The sequence below is a fragment of the Miniopterus natalensis genome, chromosome 3, assembly GCF_054644295.1.
Source record: "Miniopterus natalensis isolate mMinNat1 chromosome 3, mMinNat1.hap1, whole genome shotgun sequence".
Taxonomy (NCBI): Eukaryota; Metazoa; Chordata; class Mammalia; order Chiroptera; family Miniopteridae; genus Miniopterus; species Miniopterus natalensis.
The window spans coordinates 47,666,793-47,682,195 of NC_142083.1; the positions used below are offsets into that span (position 1 = coordinate 47,666,793).

General features: G+C 35.6%; 1 protein-coding gene and 1 non-coding gene across 2 annotated transcripts in view; both read left to right on the forward strand.

Moving 5' to 3' along the window:
- ADGRV1 (adhesion G protein-coupled receptor V1) overlaps window positions 1-15,403 on the forward strand; it is a 404,143-nt gene that overhangs the window by 277,568 nt on the left and 111,172 nt on the right. Inside the window, exon 86 of the mRNA XM_016216159.2 lies at window positions 7,450-7,628. Coding sequence (XP_016071645.2) covers window positions 7,450-7,628 — 179 coding nt within the window. The remainder of the gene's footprint in view (window positions 1-7,449; window positions 7,629-15,403) is intronic.
- LOC148093493 (U6 spliceosomal RNA) lies at window positions 9,087-9,193 on the forward strand. The gene has a single exon (XR_015714327.1). It is a non-coding gene; the product is annotated as a U6 spliceosomal RNA (small nuclear RNA).

The window sequence follows — 15,403 nt, forward strand, 5'->3', positions numbered from 1 at the left end:
AGCAATCAAATGTGTGACTGGATTGCTTAAAACATAGCAACTACAGTTAACTACAAATACAACACAGGCCAGAGTTACATTAATAACAGCATGGAGGCAGCTGGGAGAGCTGTGGTTACATGTTCAGATTATGCTGGGACCCTTAACCGTTTTCATGAATCATGTTTAAGCAAGAACATTAATCAGCCAATGGGAATTCAGAAAACAGTCCTATAGGAAACTCTGAAGCCTCTGGAGATAAGTAAACTGGCAAGAACTTGGGACAGGTGATGGCTGTCTGAAATACAAAATACATTTGGAAGAACCAGAACAAATGGGTCAAACATTAGGAAAGCAAATTTGATTCATGTTAAGAACTTTTATAGCCAGTAAAACTGTCAAAGTTGAAGAGGCTGTTTCTAAAAGTAGAGGACATCCAATCACTGAAATATGTCCAAACAGGGGAAAATGACTAATTTTTAAACATGGACTTAAATGGATTCCCTGCTTTGGGGGAGAGTTAGCATGGCATATAAAATTTCACCCCACTTAATACATATTTGGTGTACTCTATATCTCTTCTTCAAGTCTTAAGTAAATATGATTGTGGCTGATACACATTAAGTAAACTAATTAGCTTTCTGTATGGCAAATAGTTTAGAAAAACTATTTAAAGTACCAATGAAGTTCAATGTATTTCACATGGTATACCACATATTTTTCATGGTTTGTGGTATGACCACAAGAGGAAAATTCAATAACTTCTGATTCTAGGTAGGTTACTTCTAATGAGTTACTTTGTGGTTGGAGGTTGTCGCTTTACCAGCCTGTGTTTTCCCATTTATAAAGTAATCTGCTAAAATCTTTTTTTAAAAATTAGAATCCATTTTTAAAACATTATGTTAAAGATTAGACTACTGTGAACCCAAAACTGTTAGTCAAATAGGATTGAAAAAATTTGAGAGAATATTAATATTTTAATGATTCTACTTCATACTTTTTAGCAGTATAGAGAATTTGATATATGTGTGTGGATGCATAGCTTATAATGGCAAAAGTTAAACATTAACTTTTAATTATTGGGCTAAGCATGTAGAATTATTATATATTTTGATCTGCATCATATATTCAATCTTAGAATAAATGCATTTTAATGACTTTATCTTGAAAAGTTATTTTACTTTTATATCACATACTTTTAATACAATATAGTAAAATTGGATTATATTTTAGAGTAGGTAAAGAAAAAATTTATTGATAAACAAATTACATAACTTCTCCTAGATTTTCTTATATGAATAATCAGGATTTGTATAACAGTACCTCTCTTTGAGAGCTGTTGAAATATAAAATGAATCAATACAGGGAAAGAGCTTGGAATGGTGCCTGGCGCAGGCTGCACACTCCATACATATTTAGCCATATTATTAGCTAAGCAAATATGTATGGCTGATATTTCATAGATTTTGAAACATGTTGAATATTCTGCTTTTCCAAAATAATTTACACTTTTTTTTTTTTTTTTACAAAAGAGAATTAGCTAGATATAGTGGAAAGTGTTAAAGTGAGGCAGTCACTAACTAGGGGCAAAGCCTTAGCAAACTGCATAACCTCGAAGCTCTTTACTACATAAGTGCGTGCATGACTGATAGAAGGCTCCATGGCCGGCGGCCTTGACTCTGTTTTTTCAGGCCTCCCCTTTCTTTAACAAGGAAGTCATATTGTGCATAATGAGAATAGATTCTTTTGCTTATTTTTTTCTTTTTAAGCAAACAATTCACAGATCCCCTTTTTGGCATGGAAATTGAGTTATCCTTTTGTTTGCTCTTCATGTAAGATCACTCTGTGAAATTACTGAAATAATTTCCCACTTCCTTACAACAGCAGGGGCATGTCAGCTTAAAGAAAGATTGACAGTGAGAATTTAAACTCTTCTAATATTTTACTCTATTATCCTAATTATTTTATTTTCATTTCCTTTCATTTTGATTTGCTTTCATTTTAGAAATAGCATATACTAATGGTGCAAAATATCATCAAACACTAGAGAAATAGAAAGTGAAAAGTACATCTGTTTCTCTCTGATTCTCACACTCTCCACCCTCTGCTCTGCTCTAAACCCTGCTTCCAAAGGTAAACACTGTTAATGATTTCCTGTATATCCCTCCAGAAATATGCCACAAATATACAAACATTTATAAATATATAAACAAGGACATATGTGTATGTCCTTGTGTGTATATGTGTGTGTGTACATATATATATAGTATATGTAAATATTTATATATGGTATATATATATATTTTTTGTGTATACATATACATTTACCACATACAGATATACTTTTTCCTATTATATAATAGTTATTCCACAATTTATTTTTCTAGTTTCCTATTTATGAAATGCTGGATATTTCCAGTTATTTTCGAGATTATAAACAATGTTTGTTTAAACATCCTTGCACTCTGAATATTTGCTGACTTATGTACTATCCATAGAATGAACTCCTAGAATGTATTCCTTTACTATTAAAATCTATATAAAATATGCTACCAGATGGATTGCCAGACCATGGGTTCCTCCACGGAAAATAAATCACAAATAAATTGTTCAGTAAATGGGAGCATCATTTTGTCTACATATTCATTTGGCCGAGTCCTGTGATCATTTCCTGTCACCAAGTTAAACTGTATAGCAGTCTGCTTCAGTGATGAACAGTATCTGAACCTTGAACTGACCTTGAAGTCTGTCCATCTCATGCCTAGGGGCACAGCTTACTAAAAAAGATAATGTTTATTTTTACACTAAAGCTTACTGGAAGACTGTCTTTTCTAAACAGTAGAATAAAGTTAGAAATCATTTTACAGTTGTACTTGAGCATTCATATCTTATGCCTTGACTTCTCTGTATAATAATAAGGCTGTGAAGACGTAAATGCACATATTATTTATTCCTTGGCAGAAAGGCTACTTAATGCCAGAGCGTAGCAACAGAAAGGGACATGCTAAAATTAGCCATGTTTTCCAATCATCGCTGATTTAATCTGGGGGACATCAAAGGTATGAGAGAGAACAGACTTGTAAATTACCAAGATAAAAGTGACGTACCCAGGAAATACCGAGTTCTCCAGTCCTCAAAAAGCCTTGTAGTTTATTTCATGCAAAAATTATTAAAAGAATAACCTGAGCAAGGACATGTGGTAACATTTCTTAGTCTCTCTTCTGAAATGAATGACTAAGAGCGTATGGTAGTGACGGAATTAATAGCATCCATGATCTCCGATTAAACTTGATGCTATAAATCAGTCCAAGGTTTCTGATGACATAATTAATAACCCAATATTAAATGGCAAGCTAAATACCGGTCTTATCTCACATACAATGAAAATTTATGGGGTCCGAACCTATTTTTAACATAAAAAGAAGAAAAGGCGGTTCTCCTTTATATTTTACAAATATACGAATATGTATTATGTTAGTATATATTATATGACTAAACTAATGAATTTGTGTTCATGGAGTGTATGAAAGCATAATTATGACCTATGATAATCAAACAGATAACAAGGTATGTCTTTGATTTTCCTGTGTGAGGCACTTGGAAAATAGTAGGAGTATTCACCGAACATGTTACTATAAAAGTAAACAGACATTTCTATTTAGGAATGTAAGTAAATATGCTTACAGACACATAGTCTTTTAGTTTATTCCTATCTATACATGACTTGAATTATATCTGGGTATTTTAGTTGGTTGGTTTGCATCTTAACCAGACTTTAAAAAATAGTATTAGGTAGTTTTCTTTACATTTAAAATTTATTGAAATGGTCTTTTAATTAAGTTCTCTCAAGTTATAGTCACCCAGGTAATCTGGAAGTGCTGATAATTGTGCTAAGCATACAAATTCAAATACATCATCCTACATGATGAACAATAACAAAAATAAGATGGCCATTTAAATATACCAATGATTAGAGTTTACATTAAAGCTCTCTATGGTAACATCACTGATTTTTAAACATACTGAAGAAAATTTATTCAGTTACCCCTTTTGAGATGGCTAATTTGATAGTTTCTAATTCTGAAAATACTTTTTAATCTTTTTGGACTATCTTTAGAGCCTACATCACATAAATGCTCAGAAACTTTGTGTCTGTGTGTGTATGAATTGTAGTCAAGTTGGATTAATATAATTCGTTATGTTTGGAGATAATAACATTTTGACTACATGGTGCTTATGTCTTGAGACTTGTCCATAAGATGGTTCTAACAACATTTTCAAAACTTAGAAATAGAAATGTAAACAGAGACCTAGATATTGAAATTTTCAGTTCATATTTAGTCTTTAGCAGGAGAAATGTAAGAGAGGCAGTGAATATGATAAGGCATGCTCAATATGTGAGAAGTATGTTTGTGGAGATTGGCACCCTTTCACTTATACTGATAATTTTGCTAGTTCCAATATTGGATGAACACACAGACACTAAGGCACACAGATCACATATGCTATATTCCTGCCAACATAAAATTATTATGCAAACATATGGTCTCTTAATACTCTTACCTTAGTTTCCAAAAGAAGAACCATGGTTATGGGGAAAGTAATATAATCAAATGCTCCACTGTATTTGTTTTGTTTATATAATGACAGTATCTGGAGCTTTTAATCCAATCTCAGTCTATTTTTTTTTAATTTTTTTTTGGTTTTTTTTTGGGGGGGGACAATAAAGAAAAACTAAGTTGAATTAATTTAAGTAAACATTCAAATCATAAAAGGAGTAATAAGCATATAGGATAACTCATTGAACCCAAGAACCATAAATATAGTTGGACCTCACAAGGGACTATGAGCATGAATGGAAGGCTTTGTCCATTCTTCTCTGAAAATGCACTTTCTGTCTTCACTGTGTTTTGGCTTTCCTCACCACCAACTTTCACATGTCCTCTTTTCTCAGTTCACCAACTTAGACTATCACCAAGTTTTAAGGAATTCAGTGATAGATGATTGGTCCAGCCTGGGTCAGGCTTCTCCCTTGAATCAAAGCTGCTGAGGACAGAGGAACAGGGTCATGAGCCCACCCGGAATGTGCTGTGTGGAAGGAGCAGTGCTGGAGGGGGGTAGGAGCAGGGACACAGAATTTAGAGAAGGAGAGCACTTGATCTAGGAATATCCCAAAATGTACCTCCCATACTATATTAAAATAATTTTAAATCGAAGTAAAATTTAGTCAAAACTGATCTTATATTTGGGCCATATATTTTCTAGAATAATTAAATGTTTCATTACACAGTATTTCTATTTTATAGCAAAAAAAAAAGACATATAATGGGAAATATTGTACTTACAGTATACATCAGTGATGGGATTTGTTTGAGAAGGAAAGGGTGTTTTTTTTAATTGACAAAAGCTTATGATTTTTTAGTTTGTCTCGCTTATTGAGTACTCAAGAATTCAGCATCACCGTGCCTTGAGCTCTTTGGAGCCGAAGCTTTGCATGTATAAATCTAACAAACAGTTACACTTGTCCCAGTCTTATCTGAGCCTGTAGTAAAGGTCAGACAACTGCTGAAAGGTTCAGTGATTTGAACTGATGGAACTAGTGCCCATCGCTATAAAAGCAGACATTTTGTCAGTGTCCTGATCCTTATCATGATGAATCAACTTAGAAGATGCTTACCAATCTGTACTCTCCTTCCTGGTCCTTCCACCACCGCACCACTGAATTATCATGTTATCTGGAGATACACAGACATCTATTTATATAATTAGTACTTTTATTTTGGAGATGGGTCAATCATCCTTATTTTGTATGAAAACAGGCAGTATGGATCACCTCAGTATGAGACATTTGGTACAGTTTCACTTATTTGTGTCTAAGTGCCTATACTAATTATAGAAAAAGCCAGGGGAACCCTCTTGGATCTAATAATTTTTAAAAAGAAGTTACAACAGAGTTACATAAGCAACAACTCATAGCATGCTTCACAATTGCAGGTATAAGCACATGTACATAAAAATAAGGAGGGCTGACAGAATAAAAAATCCAGATACAAAAATCTCCAAGTAAACCAAATCTTTTCATCCTTCCTTGGTTTAGCCCAATCAATACTAATTCCTCAAGGCTAATTTGGTTCAGATAGAATGTTACTTGGAAGCCTCAGCAAAGGGCATCTGAAAGTTTTCCCACTAACATTAGGCATGCTTTTTTCTTCACATAACGTTTCCATTGTATCATTGCTTACTTTTGGTCTTACACGATTTATCTTTATAACCACCTTACTGTACACATGAGGAAACTCAGGCTCTGGGATTATTGTTACTTGTCCAAAGTTATCCACTAATTGTGTGTGTGTGTGTGTGTGTAATTCATCTGTACTCACTTCCTTTCACCGTATGAAATTGAGAAGGGGAATTTTCCAGTGAATAAGTATTATTTGTGAAGAATGTATAACATGACATTCAGTGTTATTTTTGTCCTAAATTGAACATAAGTGCTCCTCATGGAAAGAGAACACTAGAAGGTACAGTACGTAAATTCTGGGTTTGGCTTAGATGTAAGCTAGGTATGGGATTTGGGGCCAATAATATTTCCAGGGCTCAGTTCCTTATTCTATCTATCTAATGTGTGCCTTCATCACCCCCCACTCTCTAAACTTTTTGCTTTTATATGTTTATCTTAGATAAGAAATAACAGAATATGAAATATAATATAAATACAATGTAAAACAAATATTTCCCTTAATTATTTTTTCCCACTTGTTTGGAAACTAAGATTCAGGAAAGTAAATACCTCCCCAAACTCTTTCACTGCTACATCCCTAGTGCCCAGACTGGTCCCTGAAATTTAGTAAACAAGCAATAAATGTTTATCAAGTGAATGATTGAAAAGGAGAAAGATATAAACTGAGAAGGAAACACGGCCACAAAATCTACCCCATCACAGTGCTTTTATCTCTGTGCAATCATTTTCTGTTTACTTGTATGTCTCCTGCTTCAGGGTGGGATGTGAGGGAGGCTGAGACCGGGGTTATCTTTGGAATCATATCCCTTTTCCCTGGAACAGTGCCTGGTCCTACCGTATGGATAGGCCCTCATTAAATAAAAATTGTCTAAAAGCCTGGAAATGTAGAGCTATTTACTTCATTATCAGTATATGTTTCTTCAAAGACACATTTACTGAACAATCACAAAAGATAATGACTGAGATTAAATCAAAGCAAATTAAGAAAAATAAAAGGTATAGTAAATTAACTGTTTATCAGTGTTTCTAGACTTTTGAGGTATCCTGAATTTCTTGGGTATATGAAAGAATGAATGTATGAACTAAAAAAAATCAACTCAAAACTATAATTATTAAGTAGATCCTAGCCTTTTGCTGGCCAGTAGCTCTTTACTCCTAAGCCTCGTAGATCTGAATCCTGTGCCATTAGACCAGAGCCTGTTCATTGTATGTTCTCGTTCTTTTCTTAGTCTGTGAATTTCTGGTACGTACTGGTGATGAATGATGAACACACAGAGAGGCGGTACCTGCTGTTCTTCCTTCTGAGCTGGGGGCTTCCAGCTTCTGTGGTGATTCTGCTCATAGTGATTTTGAGAGGAGCCTATCATCAGAGCATGCCGCAGATCTACGGGCTCATCCACGGCGACCTGTAAGTACATCCAGGCGGAGCGCGTGCCTTCCGGCATTCATGCGCCGGCCGGCTTTATTAGCAGGTTGAAGGAAAACCAGAAAGACCTAGCTTTCCTGTCACATTGTCTGAAGCTCTCCTTCCTCCAATTATCCCTTTAAATAAACGATTGCCTCTCCAGTTCCTCTGAGAGATTTAATTTTCTCAGGTGCGGTGCTATATCAAAGAGTTCCCAGTAATTTGTACCTTAGCATAATTTAGTTTATTCGCTTGAGACCAATAAAAATACCTAGTGAAATCAGAGAACTATAAAAATTTTGATAATGAATACAAGTGGTGATGCGTGATATTATTAGGAAGCATTCCTGGAAGAAATCCCTCTTGGTCATTGTCTCATTTTCTTAATGTGGAGTTGGATTCTCTTTATTTATACTTCATTTAATATTATTGTATCACTATCATGAGTGATCTTGGTCTATTGTTTTATTTGTTTAAACTACCTTCATTTGGTTTAGGTGGCAATGTTTTATTTGCTTTAAAGAAAGACTTTAAAAGTTTTTTTTCCCCCTTTTTATAGAGCACTAAAATCTTCTGTGGAAATTGGTCTTAAGTCAAACGGGAACAATTTGATATTCTGTTTTTACCTCAGAATTATCCATTTCATGTAGATTTTCAAATTTATTTTCATGGAGGACTGCCAGTCTTCATCATGTCTTCATGATATAACCACAAACATGAAATTCTATTCTCCACAAGTGGTCGATCACGCCATGCTGGCCGGGTTTGGCTGATGTCAACATGATGTGACAAAGTTCCTTGTTAGCTGCTCATAGCTGTGGATAATGAAGGAAAGGCATACAATAGCCCTAAAATGTGTCCAGCATACATTTGTCAGTATTCAGTTTAATTTGAATAATAATTTACAAGGGTCTTTGTGTTCTGTAGCTGTGTCCCCATGGCAGTGTAATGATTAAAACACACTAGCAAAACATTGAAGTAGGAAAAGTTACAATTAGAAGACAAAGATGAGAATTTCCTATGAACAGTTTAACATTCTTTAGTTAAAAAGCCCTAGGGTCATTTTACTGTCTTAGTTACTGAAGAAATTCATACTTCCATCATTCTTCTCCATAAAGCAGTCATTGAGCACTATTTATATAGGATGTTAGAGGAACCAATTCTATTGTCTCTCGATTTTTAATAAAAATTATACATTATTTAACACTCATTCCAGCTCCATCTCAATTGTCCGTTTATCTAAAGGAGATAGCATCATCATCATCAAGTAGCATCAGTTAGTAAAAAGAATATTTATTTAGTTGTTCTTCCCAACTAACATTTGTAAACAAGCACCCATGGCCAGATGCAACTCCGACTCTTATTTCTAGTATACAAGCATCCAGCTCTTAAGTAAATGTGCTTAATATCTCCAACACCCAGGTACTGACATGTAGGAAATGACAAAAAAAGCATACTTTAGTGCTCACTTTGGCAGCACATATACTAAACTCAGAATGATACAGAGAAGATTAGCATGGGCCTTGCTCAAGGGTGACATGCAAATTCATGAGCAATCCATCTTTTTTTAAAAAGTGTACTATAGCAAACTCACTCTACTAAATATGTCTGAAGATCAGACTAAAATTTTCTTTGATTGGAGTGTAGTGGAAAGAGAAGGAGCTTTGGACTAGAAAGACAAGCAGTTACTACTGGCTCTGCCTTGTTCTAGCTCTGACAATGGGCAGGTTACCCTCCGAGAGCCTGAGGTTCTCCATCTGTGGAATAGGTATTATAAACCTTGTGTCACACAGGGTTGTGATGTGGACTGAGTGAGATGATGCATGTAGAGAAAGTGGATGTGCAGCGCCTGGCAAGAGGAAGGGTCAGTTATGGGAGCTTCCTGTATGGGTTTGTGAATGTGTGTCTCATATGAAGTACTAATTATGTGTATCCTACCAGACAAGCCTTGCTAAACATTATTAATCCTCTAAATTCCTATAGGGACCCCTTACAATTTTAGTGCCTATAGTTATTCTGAAACTATCACTTAAATTACTTCTGTACTTTTCTTTTGCATCTTTGACATTAGGGTTGCAAACAACACACTCTTTAATATTTCTGAAACTCAAAAGTTTTTATCAACGTAAGTTACATTTTGTTTTGTTTAGCTTTGTTTTTGTCATAAGTGAGGCAGGGGGTGGCTCTAAATCTTGCAGTCTTCTGTATTGGATACTCTCTTGTTTAGTTCTGGCTGATATGACAGAATGCCTGCATGATTTAAACAATAAACATTTATTTCTCACAATTCTGGAAGCTGGAAATTCAGATCACAGAGCCAGCATGGTCAGGTTCTTGGTGAGGCCCCCTGGCTGGTTACGTCCTCACATGGCCTTCCTTGGTGCATGCAGAGAGAGACAGCCTGTGTTTCCTCCCATTTTTGTGAGGGAATTAATCCCATCATAAGGCCTGGACCTCATGACCTAATATCACAATAATCACCTCCCAAAGCCCCACCTCCAAATACATCACATTGGGGGTTAGGGGCTCAACATAAGAATTTTTTGGTGACATATAAACATTCGGTTCATAGAAGATATTTTTAAAGATTAAATTAATAGATTAAAATAAATTAAATTTGAATACAATCTGAAATGAAAGGTTAAGTATTTGTTTAGTTCCAGGGAGTGATTTGGGGCAAGGCTATGAGTTCTGAAAAATAGTAGAACTTCAACTTCATTTATGTTGAAGGATGAAGAACTATATCCTTCCATCTCCAGAAATAACTAAATTTATTCTAAAATTATTCTCAGAGAGTAGTGTCATATAAATATTTTTATTTATGATGACCTCATTAGTATCAGTAATAGCTTTTTCCAAGTCTAATACTTATGATAATAACAATATTATAATAATGTATAACCTAACCTGTAACCTTTTCTCAAAAATATTTAGTATAGCCCGGCCGGGTGTGGCTCAGCGGTTGAGCACCGACATAGGATCCCGGCGATCGGGGTTCGATTCCCGGTCAGGGCACATGCCCAGGTTGCGGGCTCCATCCCCAGTCGGGGGCGTGCAGGAGGCAGCCGATCAATGACTCTCATCATTGATGTTTCTCTCTCTCTCTCCCTCTCCTTTCCTTTCTCTGAAATCAATAAAGATATTTAGTACATATTTTTCTTATATTTTTTCTGTGTATATTCTAACACATATATACATACATCACATACACACATCACATACACACATACAACAAAAATGGGATACCATATACACTATCTTGCGATTTACTTTTTATTTGTTAGACAATTTTCTATGTCAGTATATATCAATCACTTTGTGTACTACAATGTTATTTTATTTATTTAACACTCTATTGGTGGACTTCTGGATTCTTTTCAGTTTTTCTCTTTGATGTTATAATGAATACCCCTATATAGGTATCTTTGTACACTTGAGTTAATATTTTTCAAAGGATGAATTTTGAGCCATGGGATGACTCATTCAAAGGACACATATATAATTTTTTACTTTAAAAGATATTACCAGAGTGTTTTCCAAAATGGACACACCTGTTTACACTCAAATGACAAAGTATGGCCAAGTCTGTTACCTCAAATTCTTGACAACCCTGGGCATCGTAAGATTTTTTTTCAGTGTTTGATAGTGAGATATATAGATATAGATGGATAGATAGATAGATAGATAGATAGATAGATAGATAGATAGATAGATGATAGAAGGATAGATACACACACATATATGTAGTTATTTAAATTTTCATTTCTTTAATTATTAATTATAATTGAATAGCTTCATTTATGTGCCAGACATTATACTAGTTATGCGGCCTCATTTATCCTTATGCAACCCTATTAATTTGAATATCTTTGCATAGGTTTATTTAGCATCTTTATTTCTTTTGTACATTTTTAAATTTTTCTGCATTAATTTTTCTGATTGTTTTTTCATGTTTCCCAATAATTTGAAAAGTGGGGGTTTTTTTCTTGTGTTTTTTTTTTTAAGGTGAGGTGGGCTACAGTAAAGCTGTTAACTTTTGTCTCCCTTAAATTTTCATTTCTCTATTAACAACACATCTCTCTCCTATCCATTTTTAAGGAAAATTTGCATTTTATGTATGAGATGAGCCTTTGTGTGATATCTGATCATTTCATAGAATTATTTTAAGTATTTTGTGTGCTAATTAAATTTTCCAAGTATGATAATAGTACAGTTAATATGTTGAGAGGCTTTGAAGTAATTTACTCAGGGTCAAAATGGTGAAAACATACGTTGCCACAAGAAGCTCAGTCTGCATTCATCTTAATTTATTAACCAGAGGCAGAATCAGGAAGACTAATGATTACTTTTTCATGCAAAGGGCTAAGAACTTAGGCATTTGAAATATCAAGCCAAATAAAGCATTAGTAAAGAGGTCATCATAAAACTGCAGGCGGTAGTGTTGTAATGGTGAAGGTGCTTGTGAAATTGCATTCCATCTCACTTTCTTTAAACAGTTTAGGGATAAAATGTAAAAGTTGGTCAGCTTTTTTTCAGATGCTCTTTGTTACAAGGTATTTTGCAGTCTCTCAAACACTCTCATTTGGAAAACTGAAAAAGCTCACACAACTACTAATGGTCACGTGTGTATTAGTTCAAGAAACAAATCAGTTATTTATAGAGGAAGTCCTGTTGAAGACGAAGTCTCTAATGAAAAAGGAAATAAAACTGTACCTATTAAATGTTCAAAAGTACAGGATACATACAATACACTGAAAGACACTGTAAACAAATTTATTGAGTATTTATAATCTTCCCTACCCAGTGTTTTCCATGTACATGCTGGGTTTTCTATATTTACTTGGAAAAAGAAAGCAACATAGACTTAACAAAGAACCTGGTCCTGAATGGCAAAGGAAAATCTCTTCTGCTAGTCTGTGAGAGTCATCTTCTTCTGACCTTGTCTGTCTTGAGAGCCAGATGTCCTTGCAGGAAGTCCCATGTGGGCTTTCTGGAATGCAATGTCATACTCTGCCAGCTCTCCCTGCCCTTAAATACCTGGAGTTAATTGAAGCTCTGGTAGCCAGCTGAGTTTCTAGAACAGTTCCCTCTGCTGTCCCTGGGCCTGGACAGAGATTCCACAGGAGATGCCATTAGTAAACTGGATATGGGGGATTTCCATAGCAGCATAGTACAGCCTAGCTTTTGGCAGAGCCTCTTCAAGAGAAGTGTTGAAAGATAAGTTGAGATTTATGTTACTCAATACCTTGGCCTCAAATAGTGTTTGCTTTGGGTTCTTGGGTGTGAAAGACAACTTTTGCCCTTCTAAAAAGTAGCAGACACTCTAAGTCTTGCACCTTACCATTGCTTTAAATCAGCTAAAAGAGAAAATGCAAATGTACATTTATACAAATAAAGAAGTTAGTTTTAAATCATCCTATTAAATAGTCACATTGAAATTCCTTTTGAAACAAGTATCCTGAAGCACATTTACATTGATTCAGTAAAAATCCCCACAGTTTGTGAAGCAAAATTATGCTATTCAGAATTCATGCTAATTCAAACTGGCATGGCACAAGCCTTAAGGATTCTGTAAATTAATTGTTTTTGAATGACTGGCTTCAAGTATTGCTAAACCCAGGGGTTCCAGATGTCACGGCACTCTCACTTTCTCCATCCAGTGGTTGAGCCCATATCATAGCAGTCAGTCTTTCAGTCCTTTCATCACTGCAAGGTTCTTCTCTCAAGGTGGTGGCAACATGATGGCTGGTGGCTTCAGACTCTCCTCCTTTCAGCCTCCAGAGGAAAGAAGTTTTCTCTTTTCAAGAGTCCTAAACAGGAGTCTCATTAGCTTCATGGAGTAGGTGTCCATGTCTGAGCCTATGCATAAGGGAGCAGATGGCATTGATTGTCCAGGCCATAGGTCCGTTCTTAGGACAAGGAAAAGTGAGGTCAGCTATAGCTAAATTACATAGATCTCCAAGAAAATTTTAAGGTGCTGTTACCAGAGGAAGAAGAAATAAATGCTGAGCTGTAAATTAGCATCTATTCTATTACATGGGAACTTCATAATAACTAAGTAGTATGTAAAAGTCTACATGAATGCATTCCTGAGGATCAGGAAATGTAGAAATAGCAGTAAGTAGTCTTTTTGACGCCTGCTCTTCTGACTGCTCTCTGCTCTGACCTGGCATAGGTGGCCATTTTTAGCTGGAATACTTTCATCTTCTCTTTTTGTCTTAAACTATTTGAACACTATGTTACACTTTAGTGCAAAATGAGGCCAACTTTAAGATTGTTCTTCCGTACCCTTGGATAAAGGTAATAGATGGGGCTTTTGAGCATCTATATACCATTCATTTACTTAGGTTACTTCTGTTTTTCTGGGGGGAAATTATATATGATACCACTAGATCCTCACTTTTTTTCAAAGGAGTCTGATGATTAGGAAACTGCTTTATTATTATTTTTAATTACAAAATTCCTAGGATTCTCGGTGATGATGTCATCAAAATAAAATGGTTGTTGTTGAAAATGTTATTTTCCAAGTATATGGCCTTTTAAAAAATTAATATTTTTAGCTCTTCACATTTTAATTCTTCAGATTCATATAACTACTGAAATATATATGGAGAGAAATCTAATCTCTCTCAGAGAATTTTCTCATTCATTTGTCTAGCTACTTCCTACTCTCTGCTCCTCTCCGAGGTCTCTAATGCTTTCTCCTTGTATAATTAGCATTTGAAAAAGCTGGAGCTTTAAAGTTCTCATTAAACAATTGGGCCTATCTAGAATTTGCTGAGAGAAGTAGGTCATGTTTAAGAAAAATTTGGGAAAATATGACGATGTTTCTAACTATAATTTCTGTTATGGCTTACAGTTACGGTAGGATGGCTATGATTTCTTCCCCATTGATTGCATATGATGCTATTATCTGTGTTTTGTTAGCTGGTTTATGTTTTTTCTGGGCAGGTCCCAGTCACCATGCTTGTCAGGCTGCCACCAGTGTGTGCTTTTGTAAGCTGGCCTTGATCCCAAGGAGTGGGACAAGGAATCCAGCCTGTGTCTGGTTCCATTCTCAGCCCTCTAAGCTATGCGGCTGGCTTAGTGCTGACATGTCCACTGTCCTGCATTACCTAATCAGTTGATCGCAGAGAAAAGAACTTGCCAGGCAGCTTTCATTTGTGTATGACTTTCCTTTTAAAAACTAATTTCATGTATATTATCCCACTTGATTCTCACAATAGATGAGATATCATTTTCTTACGTTTTCAGGTAAAGATTAGGGCCTGAGGACTTTCAGTGACTTGTGCCAAGTTATGTAAGAAGGAAAAGACAGAGTCAGGGCTTTGACTCTGGACTGAGTTCGTGTTCTTTCCATCACGCCATTGCCTGGAATCCATTCTGGCATTTTCAGACTGTGAGACAGAGCTAAGCATGTGTGAAAGACCCATTGCCACTGTGCATGTCCATCAGGGTGGCTGCAAGGCCGAGAAAAGTGCAAGCATTTCAGTTGGAAGGCATAGGGGCTTGACAGAAATTGAGACACTGGAAAGAGGAATGAACCATTAGGACACATTTTAAATGGACATTAAAGCCACTGAATGCCATTGCCTTGACATCTAAATCTTTAAGACGTACTGACTTTGGGTACAAGTTAGTTCTTGTGCTACTTGTGTTAGTGGCGGGAAAATGGCACCAGGTGTTAGCGATGAGGGAGGTTGGACTATGGTTTGGCGTCTGATTTTGCTGCTTCTCTGGGCCCAGACCTGAAACACAGCTGAAGCCAAGATGTCACC